Consider the following 17931-nt stretch of genomic DNA (forward strand, 5'->3'; position numbering starts at 1 on the left):
CTTTTTGCTGTTGAAACTAACTTGGTGGTAAAGGATGCTGTGTGCAACCTTGACACCGTTTCAGATAGTGCAGTTCAAGACATAAGTTCATGGCTTGTAGAAAATAAACTAACACTCAACCACAGTAACACTTAGTTTTTACGGTTTTTAACACACAGTTCAACAAAAGCTGACGTTTAAATTACACAGAATCAGCATATGATTAGTGAGGCTGAACAGTTCAAATTTCTAGGTGAGACTGAACAGTTCAAATTTCTAGGTGTTCAGATAGAAAGTAAACTGTTGTGGAAAGCTCATGTTCATAATCTTGTTCAAAGACTTAATGCTGCCATTTTTACTATTAGAAGAGTAAGAGATAGTTCGACACGAAAAACAGTCTACTTTGCTTATTTTCATTCGCTTACGACGTATAGTATTATATTTTGGAGTAACTCTTCCTGTTATCAAAGAGTATTTTTGGCTCGGAAACCTGCGGTTCGGGCAATAAGTGGTGTAAGTTCGCGAACCTGTTGTCGACCCCTGTTCATTACTCGGGGTATTCAAACATTGGCCTCTCAATATACATATTCTTTAATGTCTTTCTTGTTAAAAATACCACCTTATTCCCAAAAATTAGCAGCTTTCAGTCAGTCAATATTAGGCAGAAATCCTTTTTGCGTATGGATCGCCTTTCCTTGACTCTTGTGCAGAAAGGCGTGCAATATTCTGCTGCATCCATTTTCAGTAAGCTACCACAAGAATTAAAAAATCTTAGCAGTAATCCAAGCGCTTTCAAATAAAAACTGAATACAATCCTGCAATTCCTTCTCGTTCCTTGAAAAATTTGGCTGATTCCTTTGTTATATTGTTGATTGCTTTTAAATAAACTTATAGCCTGTCATTTTTTTAGGATTCACAAACATTTTGTTTTATCTGTTATTACTCTTCTGTTGTACTTTCACGTATTAACACGTTCTATGACTATGGAGATTTGCTCCACAATTTAGTCTTTGGAAACTAGACATGTAAAATAAAAAAAAGTATTGTGGCCCTGCCAGTGGAATTTCGAAGACAGAATGCTGGATGGGCTGTCTACAGGGTGTGAGGCGTGCTTGACACCTATAAGTAAACCGAAGTCTTCTGCATGAGGTGGGGCAAATTATGTTACTTTCGCTGTGAAGGACGAAATAGTCTTGGGACATCACGGCAAATAGTTCTAAGTACACTTGCTCCTGGTCAGTATCTGTTACATGTCCTTTTTTCAAACTCGTACTGAACTGACACGTCTGTGTATGTGGTCTGGCAGGGTGCGAATTCGGTTTGCGAAAATGTTTCTGGGGGTGGGGGCGGCAGCCATCTCTGTCCCTCAGTGGAACAGCTCTTAGCTTTACCCACTACCTACAAACCTGCGTGAAGCGGTCGCCTACTAACAGTTAATGAGCATGTTTGGCGATAACCGCTAAACGACCTCTCTAGCTGATGGTAATTGAATTTAAACTTGTTGATCAAAAAATATTGACTGCAATGACAGATAGTGTTACGTCGCATCGCTTTCACGTATCTCGACGAGGTGAAGAATACTGGCTGGGCATAGGAAAAGAATATTACACCTTCGCTGATCGTGGAAGCGCCAGTAGGCAACAATAGGAGGCGTCACAAATGGCGCCCGACGTGGGGCTCGAAGGTAACAAATCAAAAATATACAGTTTATACAAGTGATTTTGTGAACTATTTAGTGACTGTATACGAACGAAATAACCATTCATGAAAACTAGCTCGTGTTACATGTTCGCTGCCTTCAAGAAACTACGCCCGGAGTGACAGGAGGGAAGTACTACAACGAACTGAAAGCGATAGACGTCCTGCTTGAGGGAGACACACATACTGGTGTTATTAAACAAAAAACACAAGTACGTATTGAAATAATTGACACGACGTGCTTGCCGTAATAATCGATATTTAATGTTTGAGTCATAGCTCATTGTGCTTCAATTAAATGTAATGGAACAGCTGGTGGATGACTACGGCAAGTTTGTCGCGTTGTCGAATTGATATTGTAGCCTACACAGTATGGCTCTGAGCACTATGGGGCTCAACTTCTGAGGTCATCAGTCCCCTAGAACTTAGAACTACTTAAACCTAACTAATCTAAGGACATCACATACATCCATGCCCGAGGCAGGATTCGAACCTGCGACCGTAGCGGTCTCGCGGTTCCAGACTGTAGCGCCTAGAACCGCACGGCCTCTCCGGCCGGCTCTACACATTATCTGTGTGTTTTGTATCTGTAGCTGTGTTACTGTTGATTGGTGGTAATCTGTAGTATCTGACCCTGTCAAAGACGTCCAATAGGTTCAGATCTAAAGCATTGGATGTTAACGAAGATATGGCTAAGTAGGAGGGAACAGAGTTGTATAATAATAGGATAGAAAACGTTTTCCTGAACAGTTGAATAGGGCAGGAGAATTAGAATCATCGAATGCGATCGGAATAAACTCGTTGTTTGCGACTGAAACGATTGAAAGTAACAACGTTGGAATGTAGATACCCAATAGTGATTCCACTGTACGGCCTAGCACAATGGGTAAACCTCCAAATGAAGTTAGGGTGGTTGTTTTGTTTGACTTTTTAATTAAATTCAAGGAGAAGGATCGAGAGTTTAAGGAGGAGATATTCAAAGCTAATCGGCAACGGGAGGCACAAGAACGAAAACACAGGGAAGAATGGGATCAGAAAGATTGAGGATTTAAAGAGGGAATATTACAGGCTAATCAAGAACGGGATCGAAAGGATCGATAATTTAAAGAGGAAATCAAACAGGCGCGATTAGATCGTTAGAGGCTCAAAATAAGGAAAGACCCTATAGGTTGTCTAACGAACTCGAGAAACTGCAACTGGACTTAAAGTCAGCATGTAAACATGATACCTTACAGGAATCGGTAAATACGTTAGAGAAGGATGTGAAAGAGAAACACAGAACATATGATCTTTTGATCAAAGTAAATGACCTACAGTTAACAGTCGAGAGTATATTGACGATTATTTAATGGGTCAAACGAGAAGGATTGAGAGAGAACTATTCTAGTGGATAGAGGAAAAATCAGACGAGGTACGATCTCAAGTACACAGAGCTGTAGAGTCAGTTAAATCTATCAAGCAGGAATCATCGATACTCGGTAGCGCCGAAATCATAGAACAATTTAAAATCGAGTTTCAGAATATTAAAGAAAAGGTAATCTTTGGCAGAGTCAAGTCAGCAATGGATTATCGCGTATGGTAGGCGAGTCAATTGTTCGATCAACGTTCACCGATCAATCTAGAGGTAAAGAAAAGGAGGGGGAACGACTGCTGGGACAAATCTGTTAGCAGCAGTGAAGGTTCAGATTACGGGAATCGACATTTCGACCGTCGAAGAGCAACTTCGTCGGCAAAGGTCGAAAATGGTACGTTTAAAACCAGGCAATTCCATACGTTTTCACAGAGAAAAATTCTGTTCACCCTATAGTGTTCATAAAAAGTTTTCGAAACGTGTTTGCTAAATCCTGGACTGGGAAGGACAAAATTCAGTTTATAGTGTCGAAAACCAGTGGTGAAGTCTCGCTATGGGCACCTGAGGTTGCCGAGACTTGTACGTCATGCTGTGAGTTTGAAAAACTATTTATTGCGAAATGCTGGTCGAAGAGTAAGCAAAATAAATTTAGAAACGATATTTACAGTCCAAAATTTTACAACCCGAAAAAGGGCACACTTCGAAAATACTTCGAAAGGTACATAATACTTCGAAAGGTACAATTAAGAGGGTAAAAAAGAAATGTCAACATGTTTACGCCGGACCTTAGCGGATCATTCGTATTCCGCATGAGGAGAGCTATTTGTTAGCTAATGAAGATAATGTGGGCAACCCAAGGGTTTGCTTTCTCACAAAGATTCGAAGAAATTTTATCGATGAAATCTTTAGTGACAGTTAATGGATGGCGAAGGAAACCACAAAGGAGACAATTATCCGTTTGAAGTTTCAGGTCAAGGTATCTACCACACAGAAATGTAACATCATCCCAGAAGCTTTCCAGGATCTGGTGGAATCCCTGGAAAACAACATTAAGCTAAGTTGACGACAATTTAACTCCTATTTCTCCGGAAAATGCTTAAAGTTTACTTTCAGTTGTTCATGAATATGTGAGTGGGTGTATATTTATAAGTATGCAACACTGCGGAGGCATAGGAAATGGAAGCATTGCAGGGATAATACATTTCCCTTTACATATACGTCAGTGAGATCCAGTCAACGTTTGTGTGTGTGGGGAGTGTGTGTGTGTGATTGTGTGTGTGGGGGGGAGGGGGGGGGGAGTGGTGGGTGGATGGGTGGGTGGGTGGATGGGCGGATGGGGTGGATGGAGAATGAGGAGTGGGTTTTATTTTGTCAGAGACGTTCAGTTTGAGTTTGAGTTTTTTTTTGTTTACCTTCACCTTCTAAATTCTGGAGAAGAGTATTCGGATGTAGCGCTGTATCTTGAACTGAGGCAGAATTTCCCACGCTGTTTGAGGGGTTTAGACGGCAAATATATGATTCTGCAGTACCCATTCAACAGAAAAAAAGCCGCGCTGAGTAGCCGCGCGGTCTCGGGCGTCCTGTCACGGTTCTCGAGGCTTCCCCAGTCGGAGGTTGGAGTCCTCCCTCGGGCATGGGTATATGCGTTCTCCTTAGCGTAAGTTAGTTTAAGTTAGATTAAGTAGTGTGTAAGCTTAGGGACCGATAAACTCAGCTGTTTGGTCCCACAAGATCTTACCATAAATTTCCAAATTTTCCAACAGAAAAGCTACTATTTGAATTATAGTCATGATTTCTGTTCTATTATTTTCTCTCATCGACGCGAAGTATTTGTGGAACACAGCGATCCGTAAAGGACCCGGGACGGCTTTTGCACACCATGTTCCCAGAATCAGTACCCTTCTTCAGCAAGTATTCGTCGGTAGAAAGAAAGAAGGTTTCCTATTTTGTTCGATTTTACCATTTTGTTTCTAGATTGCAGGTATTTAAGAGTTAAACTGTTGACGGTCATTTCGTTTTACTTTGTTTTTATAATCCGTCGAAGTAACCCACCACAAACAAGGAAATGCACTTTTACGCCCTTCAGATCCATGTGTTTCTCGTTACAACTTTCGGCCAAAATGCTTAAGTAAAGGAAAATTTGAAGGCGTGCGAGAAAGTGAATCTTTTGACGGTGAGACGTAGTGAAAGAGAGTACCAACCGAACAGTATCCCCGACTGGGATGGGAAGAGCCCGCCGGCTGCAGACAGTGGTCGTGCGCCCAAGTGAGGGGCATGCGTGCCTCCTGCACTGTTGCACGCACTGCCTTGCCTCTTTGTGCAACGGGCGCAAACAACTAATGCACCAGTAATGTTCCGCAGCTTTAAACGCACCTTTAACAGCGGACTTGGCTGCTGGCAGAATTTATCACGGCACGTGGTGCTTACGACGAACTGAGAACTGGCACACATTTTTGCCGAACTTAAGCCCGCGGCCGGGCGCCAACACTGGATAGATCTGTCTTATCAGCTACAACCTACTTGCCTACTTTCGGCCAAGTTAGAGCTCGTTGTTTCAGCGTGTGTACATATCTTTACTCACTGCCTGTGAATCGTAACAGCTGTGTGATTGAATTTTGAAAAAAAAAATCGTGTAATATTTTTACATACGATAGTGCCTGGATGTCTTCGGGACGTTAAGCCGCACCTTGTTACTGACAAAAATTGCACTCTGTCATGATAACACTAATAAGAGCTTTTCTTTAAGGTAAACGCCTCATGCTGATACTACGAGGAAGAAGATACATGTATTAGGAATGTCCATCGGCAGGGGGTAGTGAAAATAGAAAAGTGGAGAAAAACCAGATTTTTCGATGTGTTTCGAAAATCAAACGACTTACGAAACACATGTTACATACATCAAAAAAAGTTTTGGTTCACCCCGGTTCCCAGAACTCCTGAAAATAGATGTTGACTGTGGATATTGTATCACAGACACAGTCCCTTTGACTGTTCAGAGATGTCACTAAACCCGCTCAAAGATGTAAACAACCATGCATGAGCAGCGCCTACTAGACGGAGGGGGTCCGACAGATTATCAGTTCCAGTTACTCATTCAGGAAGGAGGTACACGGCTCGTGTTGTCTGTAGTTCAACCATGCCTAGACGGTCAGTACCGCGGTTCGATCGCGTCCGTATTGTTACTTTGTGCCAGCAAGGGCTCTCAAAAAGGGTAGTGTCCAGGCGTCTCGGAGTGAACAAAAGCGATATTGTTCGGACATCGAAGAGATACACAGAGAGAGGAACTGTCGATGACATGGCTCGCTCAGGCCGCCCAAGGGTTACTACTGTAGTGGATGACCGCTACCTAAGGATTATGGCTCGGAGGAATCCTGACAGCAACGCCACCATACTGAATAATGTCACACAACGTCGTGTTACGACTCAAACTGTGCGTAGTGGGCTGCATGATGCGCAATGCGCAACGTCACTCCCGACGTCCATGGCCACGGCCATCTTTGTAACCACGACACCACACAGCGCGGTACAGATGGGCCCAACAACATGCCGAATGGACCTCTCAGGATTGGCATCACGTTCTCTTCACCGATGAGTGTTGCATATGCCTTCAACCAGAAAATCGTCGGAGACGTGTTCGGAGGCAACCCGATCAGGCTGAACGCCTTAGACACACTGTCCAGCGAGTCCAGCAAGATGGAGGTTCCTTGCTGTTTTAGGGTGGCATTATGTGGGGTCGTCATACGCCGCTGGTGGTCATGCAAGGCGCCGTAACGCCTGTACGATACGTGAAAGCCATCCTACGTCCGATAGTGCAACTTTATCGGTAGCATATTGGGGAGGCATTCATCTTCATGGACGACAATTCGCGCCCCCGTCGTGCACATCTTGTGAATGACTTCCTTCAGGATAACGACATCACTCGACTAGAGTGGCCAGCATGTTCTCCAGACATGAACCCTATCGAACATGCCTGGGATTGATTGAAAAGGGCTGCTTGTGGACGACGTGACCCACCAACCACTCTGAGGGATCTACGCCGAATCACTGTTGAGGAGTGGGACAATTTGGACCAACAGTGTCTTGATGAACTTGTGGATAGTATGCCACAACGAATACAGGCAGCCGGCCGTTGTGGCCGAGCGGTTCTAGGCGCTTCAGTCTGGACCGCGAAGCCGCTACGGTCGCAGGTTCGAATCCTGCCTGGGGCATGGATGTGTGTGATGTCCTTTTAGGTTAGTGAGGTTTAAGTAGTTCTACGTTCTAGAGGACTGATGACCTCAGCTGTTAAGTCCCATAGTGCTCAGAGGCATTTGAACCATTTGATTTGAATACAGGCATGCATCAATGCAAGAGGACGTGCTACTGGACCACCACCCCTGAAGATTTCGATGTATGGTGGTAAAACATGCAATGTGTGGTTTGCATGAGCAACAAAAAGGGCAGAAATGATGTTTATGTTGATCTCTATTTCAATTTTCTGTACAATTTCCGGAACTCTTGGAACCGCGGTGATCCTAAACTTTTTTTTGGTGTGTGTATATATGTTTGACATTCTGTCAACACTGTGGGCGATCTGACTTGTTATATTATTCTGAAATATCAGATACGCCAAGGTCGCTTGTAAATCTTTTTATTGATTGCTGGTTTCGATAGGTCTGTGCTGTCATCATCGGATCTTGTATCATGATCTTTTGTTAGTGTGTTACAAGATTCGATGATGACAGCACAGATATGTCGGAATGGGTAATCAATGCCCGCATCTCGTGGTCGTGCGGTAGCGTTCTCGCTTCCCACGCCCGGGTTCCCGGGTTCGATTCCCGGCGGGGTCAGGGATTTTCTCTGCCTCGTGATGGCTGGGTGTTGTGTGTGATGTCCTTAGGTTAGTTAGGTTTAAGTAGTTCTAAGTTCTAGGGGACTGATGACCATAGATGTTAAGTCCCATAGTGCTCAGAGCCATTTGAACCATTTGGGTAATCAATAAAAATATTTCCAAGTGATGTTGATGTAACTGATATTTCAGAATAACATAGTAATAGAACAGTATGTATCATGCAAATTTACAGAGCTATCGCTTTTTCCCTGTAGCTTACAAACAACACGTCCGAAGAACGTAAAACAAAGTAATTCATGTGTAAAATGATCCCATTCTAAAGATTTCATGGAGCTGTCCCGTCTAAACCGAGCACGTTGGTCGAAAAATGAACGAAAATTCCCAGTCGCGAACCAAGCAGAAGATGGTAGTGACACTGGAAACCCCATATTTCCTCCAGGGAAACTAACCAATGAAGTTCACTTCAGGTGATATAATTTTTTTTATACGTGAGATTTGGTGTACCTCTTCGACATCTACGTGCGGCTGTTCCAGCCACAGGCGGTTTCCAGAGGTCAGTCCCACAAATAACAAGACCGTTAATTCATAAGAGGCAGTCAAACGAATACGAGAAGAGATGGAACAAAGTAAGTAAACTGTTTATTGTTTCGAAAGTAATCGTCATAACTGTTAATGATGTGTCGGCAGCTGGGCCAACACCTTGTAAATAGAGGTGGCTTAACAGGCACGCGAGACTAACGCAGACGGGCGTGAAGTACTGGAACAGGATACGTAATTAATGCTATGAAGAAAAGTACGTAGCTGGTATAATACTTATCTTTAATAACTCATTGTGGTACATCGCACAAAGGAGACTTTAATTACAATCACTGCAAGGCTATTCTGTCTCTCGGCTAATGAGAGAGAAAGGCTTCGTACGTCTAGTCGCTAGCTCTGTCGTCCGTACAACTGGCTGAGTTCGAGTCAGTCTCTCGAGACCTGCCTTGTGGTGGCGCTAGGTCTGCGATCACACAGTGGCGACACGCGGGTCCGACATGTACTAATGGACCGCGGCCGATTTAAGCTACCACCTAGGACGTGTGGTGTCTGGCTGTGACACCACAGTTAACACATTTATCCCACTGTGAGACAAGACGGTCATTGTCTTCGTGCAAAAATTTTTGCTGTTGCCTACGGAAAATGTGCAGAGGCTTGTACCTCTCCGTCTGAAGCAAATTAATGGCCACGAATGTGTTTCTTCAGGGATGCAAAAATACGGACATCGCATTGTGAGAGATCGGGACTGTATGGAGGATATGTAAGTGTTTCCCAGCGAAACGTCAGCAGTGCAGTCCAAAGAGTCTCGGCAACGTGTGGGTGGACGAAGAGGTGCGCGCCTGGACACAACCCAGGCAACCGCAAACATTTTTCCACGAAGGCATTGATTGTCTTGTCTCACAGCGGGATAAATGTATTAACAGTTATGGTGATTACTTTTGAAGTAATAAACTGATACTTACTTTTATCCATCCGTCTGGTTTTTCATTTGACTGCCACTCATAATTATTAATTAGTAAATTGAGGGTGTAGGGGTGAGAAAGGAAACGGAAATGATAGCCGACGTCAGCTGCATCGGGAGATTACGCGGAATCAGCGGCGCCGAGTGAAAATGTGTACAGGACCAGGATTCGAAGCCGGAATCTCCCACTCACTAGGCAAGACCGCTAGCCACTGCGCCACAGTATTAGCGCACCTACGCGGACTATCTGGACACCCCTCACAACCGACCCACATTTCCACAGAGCAACAGATATCCGCAGTCCCTGTCCCTTACCTCCATGGTCGCTACTCTTGAGATTTCTGCAGGAAGGTCGGACGTAGTTTTGCATCCGCACTGAAGAAGGTGGTTCACTGCCCATCTAGGTGAATCAGTTATACGAATGCGTGGTCCGAAAGAACAGACACCATGCATTCATATAATATAGTCCTTAACTAAACAAAAATAGAAGAAAACTTTCTTGTATAAATTCTGTACTTGCTGCGGGTGGCGTTTTCCGAACGTATCAAAACGTCGGCCTGTGTACAAAATCTAAGGCTGACCTGTCTTACGAGATGTGGTGTCACCGCCAGACACCACACTAGCTAGGTGATAGCCTTTAAATCGGCCGCGGTCCGTTAGTATACGTCGGACCTGCGTGTCGCCACTATCAGTGATTGCAGACCGAGCGCCGCTACACGGCAGGTCTAGTCTACAGAGACTCCCTAGCACTCGCCCCAATTGGACATCCGACTTTGCTAGCAATGGTTCACTGTCAACAGACGCTCTCAATTGCAGAGATGACAGTTTAGCATAGCCTTCAGCTACGTCATTTGCTACGACCTAGCAAGGCGCCATATTCAGTTACTATGTCTTCTGAACAGATAATATTGTGACTCATGTACCGTCAAGAGCGACGTTCATCATTAATCGATTAAAGTTAAGTATCAAACTAATTACGTCCGCTTTCTGAATTCTAATTCCTTGTCATGTTCCAGACCTCACGTCAGTGTAGTTCTTCCCTCCTCACGCCAGCCTGCGTGAGAAAACGCGTGCATTTCGGCCTCCTCTAGTAACACGATGTTGGCTCTTCTGCCAACACAACACGAGACATCGCAGACGGCCACATCTTGTAAAGTAAGAGGGGTGTTTAGTAAGAAATGCAACTTTTTTTTTTCAAAGTACATTGTTTCAGGATTTTGGCTACAAAACGATATTTTTCAACGTAATCTCCGTTCAGTGCGACGGTCTTACACCACCTTGCTGAGAGGCCCTGTATATCCGCAAAGAATCACTATACTGGTCGACGTAGTAACTAACATCTTGCTGCAATGCCGCATCAATAACCTCCCTATTATCCACGCACTGCGCGCAGAGAGCATGCTTCATTGGGCCGCACAGATGGAAGCCGAAAGGTGCGAGATGCGTACTTTAGGGTGGACCTTGGTACGGGACAGACCCCTTGCCCAACGACTCAACGTGCTTTTGTTCACTGCCAGGCTTCTGTAGACGTTCTGCAAGCGCATATAAATATCTGCGATGCTTGGTTTTCCGCCAAAAGAAAGTCAGTGACGCAGCTCCGTTACAGATGCCATTTTGAAGTGCCGCCACCTATCGGAACTTCGTGAAACTAAAGGGGCTGAAGGGGGAATATTCCACGATGTCTCACAACAAATTTCTCATTTTTTCAGCCGAAATGGATCGAGGAAAAAAAATGTGCTGCATTACTTGTTGAACGCCTCTCGCAGGAGCCACTTTTTATCCATTATTTATTTAAATGTTCCAGTTAAAGTAGTACGGCAGTATAACAGCAATGTTAGCCTCAAACCTTCGACCATAGATACTAGTAGACTGGCCTTGCTGTGCAGGAGCTATAGGGCTGGTGTGGCTCCAACATAAACCACGTGACTGTTGGCAAAACGTGGCGGGATTTCAAATCAGCGGTCTGCAATCCTATGTTTGTATCGTATTTTACCCACATTTCTCAGTTGGCTGCCAAACGCTTCCAACAAAGATTACTTTTTTATTTGCGAAAAATTATGTCAGAACTACGATTGACCTGGATTTGTTCACAGTACCATTTATAAAATCTAACAAATACATCGAACGCCCCTCTGGTGGGCAGCGGGACGAAATTACTATAAACTATCAATTAAAGTAAAATGTCGTTAAAATTCTTTTAAACAGGAAGAGTGGGCTCGTGTCAAAACTTTAAACATTGGATTCGCCGCGTTTTGAGCTCTAGTCACTTATAGAAGAAAATGGGATATGGGAATTATGTCAACTATAGGTGCCAAAATTGTCGACTTCAGGAGCAGGTCCATTTTAGAGTATCAGTTTTAGGTGCACTTCAAAGGTTCAGTTCCTACTATTTTTACAACTTTAAACTATCAGTTTTAAAAAAAATGATATTTTAGATGAAAGGTGAGACTTTGAAGTTTCAGAAAATAATTTTGGAGCCTACATTTATTTAATAGTATTAGAAGGTAGAAAAAAATTATCTTCAAATGGTTCAAATGGCTCTGAGCACTATGCGACTCAACTTCTGAGGTCATCAGTCGCCTAGAACTTAGAACTAATTAAACCTAACTAACCTGAGGACATCACACACATACATGCCCGAGGCGGGATTCGAACCTGCGACCGTAGCGGTCACGCGGTTCCAGACTGAAGCGCCTTTAACCGCACGGTCACACCGGCCGGCAAATTATCTTCGTGTGTCGACTATAGGTGCTCTTACCTTATTATAATCTCACTTGTATATACAAAAAGGCGGGTATGTGCAGGTGGCTTAAAATTTTTCCGTTTCAGGGCCGGTATCCAAAGCTGCCTTCGGTTTTCATCCTTAGGTAACCTATGAGTAGGAACGGGAAACAGTTATACTTACTTCTGTAACCGAATTATCACAGATACTTTCCAAAATGTAATATGAGTCTGAGTTTAACACTTTAATTTACGTGATACTCTACTTCAAGTGTAAAAAACATATACAAGTCACCTCAGCAGATTTCAATAAACGCATCTGCACTATCTTAGAAATACACGTGAAATGTAATGTAATTTCCCCCGACAAATCGCTGAGTACAGCCATAAGCGCAACACGAAACAACCATGTTTTGCCAACATTCACGTGACTTTAGCCCAGAGATGTTGGAGCCACGAAAATGACGTCAGGGCCAGTCTATTATATTTATGGTCGAAGCCTCAAACACTTTAACCATAATCTTGTGTTTCACCGCAAGTGTCGTACATTTAAATGTTTCAGTATGACGAAGGTTTATACCAAACAGGATAACCAGCAACTTGTGCCGTAGTTCAACTAGGAACATGTTCGTGCACTGATTCACTTGCCGCGTGACAAGGCAGCCTTTCAGTAGATGTTTAGAGCAAATGCAGCACTCTAGCCTAGAGCAGCGCGCGTGCTAACTTGCCGAGAAGCGACGCGAAGACCATGACGAAGCAGGTGCCCAGGTAGACGTCGATGGACTTGACGTAGGAGATCTTGGGCAGCGCCGCGTTGGTGGACGACATGAGCGTCGTCATGGTGAGCACGGTGGTGACGCCCAGCGCCACGCGCGCAGGCGTCGCGTTGCGGTTGAGCCAGAAGCTCACCCACGAGATGATGACGATCAGCCCCGACGGGATGTAGATCTGGATGAGGTAGTAGCCCATGGAGCGCACGAACTGGATCTCGCACGCCAGCCGCGAGTAGTTTCCTGCGGGCAGTCCGGCGCGTACAGGCGGGCGCCGGCGGTGGCCGCGGGGGCGGCGGGGGCGGCGCCGGCGGCCACCTCGAGGGAGTCGCCGCTACTTCCCTACTCTGGCCAGCTCCTGCCTTAAGCCTCCCAGTCTCGTCACAAACAGATGTTCACGGCGTCTCGTAAGTGACAGCGAAAATCGACACGGCTAAAAGTACACGATAACAAGTTTATAACAGCAAAAACGTTCCATGTAACAAGACTCCAAGACGTGCAATTTGCGACAAAACGAGCCACCACTGAACTTCAGTATGAAGGTCTGTGCTCCTTATTACGAATGTGTCTGAAATATAAACTTTGGCACTTTATTCCTCAACTAGTTCTGCTCATAATAGCCCATAGGCTAGCTCAAAAAGAAATACTTAGGCAAGTTAAAGCTACGGTCTGTACATGTTAAAGAAGGTGTACCACGTGTCATCGAATTTGGACACAATACTGCACTCATCTCTACTGTTACACACACTCGGATCGTCTGGTAAACATTGACAAGTCTGTACAGTTTGTTACTCCAGCTCTTCAAACCTATACTTCACATCTGATGAGGAGAACAGGACACGTGTCATCACCCTACCTCCCAGGAACTTCACTCAGTGGAATTGGAGTCAAAATAAGTGAACACATGTCTCGGCTTGTACGTAGGTACTCGACTGTTTGTGTAAAAACGACGGTCAGAGTTTTCGAGATATTTTCGAGGTACTGTATGTGCTTTTTAACGAGCAGTAGCCTCGGATGAACTGGTGGATTAGTGGCTAGCGTCGCGGTTTTTTTTTTTAATTTTGCGCCACGTGTTCGAAACGCGGTTAATGTTTTTTATTTATTTTATTTTATTTGTATGGTTTCATTTATCTACCCATGTCCGTAGAAGGTTCATACAAGGACAGTTCTTGTCAAATTATGGAGTACAATGGCGTTATATTAATTACAAAATTACAACTGGATTTCACAGTGTCATACATTTATTATTTAATATATGTGTGTGTGGTATGTAGAGGGGTTACGATCGTTTAAATTCTCATATTCTGATATATCATTCTTATTTCAATTCTTATGTTAATTCTTATATTTATTCATATGTTTATTCTTAAGGAAGATTTGTGTGCTTACCCTTGGATGATACCGACCGCAGAAACAGTCGATACATGTATAATGCGAAAACTCCGTGAGCATCGCGCGAAGGGACATTTGGCACAGTCACGTTTCTCCGCATGAATCTCACTCAGGAAAGAAACATCGTTAACATTACTGAAGATTCCACACGGTGGCAATAATTTCGCGGCAAATCATGCATAACGGACCACTTTTCCGAAAACTGACGCTCACAATTGATTTTGAATCAAGATACACTACACGAATTTCACCGAAAACAATTTCAAATAATTTTCTCTCTTTCCTTTTTATTTAATTTACCTGACATACAATAAGTAGACGACCGCAGAAACATTCGGTACATGTAGAATGCGAACACTCCGTGAGCATCGCGCGAAAGGACATTTGGTACAGTCACGTTTCTCCGTATAAATCTCACTCAGGAAGCAAACTTCGTTAACATTACTGAAGATTCCACACGGTGGCAATAATTTCGCGGCAAATCATGCAAGCTGAAACGTGTGTTCGCTTATTTTGACTCCTCTTCCACTGAGTGAAGTTCCTGGGAGATATACACTGGAAAACATTCGTGTAGTAATCTTCTACATATATGAGTATGTAAATGAAAAACAAAAGTAAAAGTACTAATCGGGTTTCGAACACGGGGCCTCGATGCTGACCGCTGTATTACGATTTCACTTGAGGCTATCATGCAGTATAAGACACATAAAGCACCTCAAAAATACTTCGAAAACTTTGACCGTCGTTTTTTCAGAAACGGTCGAGTATCTACGTATAAGACGAGACATTGTTCGTTTATTTTGATCCTTCTTCCATTGAGCGAAGTTTCTGGGAAATTGGCGCATGGCACTTGCCGTGCTCTCCTCGGCAGAATACTGCACAAGGAATACTGCAGAGGCCTGAGATCAGGTGATCTTACAGGCCCTGATCGGCCTATCCATACTGGACCGTATTGGCTCGTTAGGAGTCGTACATTAACAGTAAAAAGTACCGGCATTCCATCAGGTGAAGATCTCGCTGCAGAAACCGAAGGTACCTTTGTCTATCAAGTATCCTTGCATGAATGTGTGGCGCAATGAGATGGCCACCTACACACAACTCATTCACTGAGAACGATTGCTGATATAATGACATGAACGGCATGTTGCTTTATCTCAAATTTGAGTCTAATTAGGCGTGTACAGAAAATAAAAGCTTACACCTAAAATACATGCTTACTCATTAGGATAGAATTCCGTGCTGCAGTCAGTTTCGGCTCGTAAACACACATTCACGGTTATCTCGCAAACGGCTCGTCTGGTGTACATGTTTAGTAGAACGTTTTTGCTCCTGTTATCGAATACTTTCACCCGTTCAGATGTCTCTATTAATTATGACACACCCATCATTTCTGAAATGATATGTTTTTATTCTTTTTCCGAGTATAAGCTCCGATGAACGTTTGCCTCACCATAAAACTGTGTGACAATTGGGCGTTTTTATGACATCATACGAATCAACAATGCGACTCGGTGGTTAAGTGATTGTCAGATTGTGAGTTCAGAGGTCTCCTTCGGTCCTACAATTGTTTCTGTCACTTATCTATTAGTCATCTCTGGGAATGGTTTGGTACTGTAAAATACGCCAAGTCGCACAGTCTTGTTGCCTCCACAGTGCTGGGCATTAAGAACGCCAGGTGTCGAATATTTTAGTACTATTATCGCTCTGTTCGGCTGTGTTTATTGTTTTTGTCTGTCATCGATTTCGAGGGTAGATGGCTTCATCTTCGGGCACTTTGCCAAGTAGTCGACGTCATATACTACAGCTATTATATCCGATTAACGTAAGGCGGTGTCCTCTGGGAATGGTTAATATGCCACTCTACGACTGGAGCAGCCGTGTCTTAACCACATCAAAGGGACTGCTGAATTACATTAACCGGATATACTTGCGGTGCTATGTGACACCGATTAGTTGGCTAAATGCCAGAAGATGAAACCGTAGAATTATACCAGTGGACAAAAAAAAAACAATAAACATGGGACCAAAACAGTAAGATAAAAAGTTTTTATTCTGCATAACAAATTAGTTAGCATGGCGGTTCAGTCACTCAAAAGAATATAGGTACAATGTAAATGGCTGGGTATGTCAGACCGAAAGTCACATGAAGGCAAAGGAATACCCCCTCCGATAAGGCTGCACCTGGTAAAGCACTGCAGTGTTCCAATCAGCTTTCGCGTCAAGAACAGTTCAGTATATCCAGAAGACAAAACTTAATATCAGAATATTTATAACAACCAAATACGGGTAAAAAAAGAAGCCTGAAGGGTGGGACCGTAATTTGAGAACAGGCCTGTCGAAGACCCCAGTTCTTTTCATCCCACGGAACCGGGAATGGGAATAGGCTAGAGGGATCCCAATTGGGAGAGGGTTAAATACCGTAATTTGAAGTTGTTTATGTGTCTACAGTAGTTTGATGAAAACGTGCGACTACAAAGTTAACAGGCATCAAGGCTAAAAGTTTCTACCTGGGTAGTCATTTTAATATGATATACAACCAATTAAGTTCTGAATTCGGGTTAACTCAGACTCAGTTCTACACCCTGATAGAGCGTCGGAGCGATGCGCGACTCTAGCACTACTTCCTAATGGTGCTGGTTTGCCAATTGCTTTCTTCCGACATTTTATGAACTCTAGAGAACGTGTCCTGTCTGTGATGGTGATAAGCGTTTGTTCAGACTATTGTACGGTTTGGAATGAAATTAAAAGAGAGACTTTGATCTAATTACGGCTCGTCGTCTGTTCTTTTCGAATAATACCGAGTAGCTGGCTCAAGGTCTGTCAGTCTGGAACTGGGCGCCTTCACCTTTACTCCTCTTGTCAGCTATACGTTTTTGATCAAAAGTATCCAGACAACAACTAGTGGACATTAATAAAGGGTGTGTTCACCTTTCGTTTTTAGGTCAGCTTGAACTCTGCTCAGAACACTCGCAGTGAGGTGTCTGAATGTCTGTGGAGGCATGGCAGCCCATTCTTGACCAAGAGCCGGAGCCAGAGAAGGTAGTGACGTCGGGTGCTGAGGTCTGGAACGAAGACCTCACGTGCCAAAGATCTTCCATTGGGCTCAGGTCGGGACTTCCGGCAGGCAAATCCATTTCAGGAATATTATTCTCCACAAACCGTGGCCTCAGAGATGCCGCTTTATCACATACTGTTGTGTTGATACAAAACGACCACCATCTCCGAAACGTTCCTCTGCTGTAGACACTACTCAGTGCAATAAAATGTGTTCAGTCCTTTTGCATTTAGCGTATTCTTAAGCGCAATAAGGGGAGAAGATTCTAACCACGAAATATACCCTCATGTCGTAACACTACCTCCTCTTCATTGACATGATGGCAGTTAACGTCCTGTGCGGGCATTCGCCAAACCCTTAACCCTTCCAACTGCCTGCCGCACGGTATAGCGTGATTCATCACATCAAATCACTCGTTTCCAGTCATCCACTATCCACTCGCGTAGCGTTTTATGCACCTCAAGTGTCGCTTATCATTGACTGCAGAAATGTGTGGCTAATGAGACGTGGCTTGACCCCTCCTGCCCACGTTCCCCGTTCTTTTCATCTCTTTACGCGTCGTCATTGTGCTAGTTGGACTGCTCCTGGCACTTTGGAACTCACAGATGTTTCCTTCTGCTGATTTTATGCGATTTC

General features: G+C 43.9%; 1 protein-coding gene across 4 annotated transcripts in view; it reads right to left on the bottom strand.

Annotated features, from left to right (window-relative positions):
- The window catches only part of LOC126259934 (gamma-aminobutyric acid receptor subunit beta), a 630317-nt gene that overhangs the window by 76850 nt on the left and 535536 nt on the right, over positions 1 to 17931 (bottom strand). For all 4 annotated transcript variants that reach the window (XM_049957027.1, XM_049957029.1, XM_049957026.1 and 1 more), the window contains exon 7: positions 12807 to 13091. In XM_049957027.1, coding sequence (XP_049812984.1) covers positions 12807 to 13091 — 285 coding nt within the window. The remainder of the gene's footprint in view (positions 1 to 12806; positions 13092 to 17931) is intronic.

This window comes from Schistocerca nitens, chromosome 5, assembly GCF_023898315.1.
Source record: "Schistocerca nitens isolate TAMUIC-IGC-003100 chromosome 5, iqSchNite1.1, whole genome shotgun sequence".
Lineage (NCBI taxonomy): Eukaryota > Metazoa > Arthropoda > Insecta > Orthoptera > Acrididae > Schistocerca > Schistocerca nitens.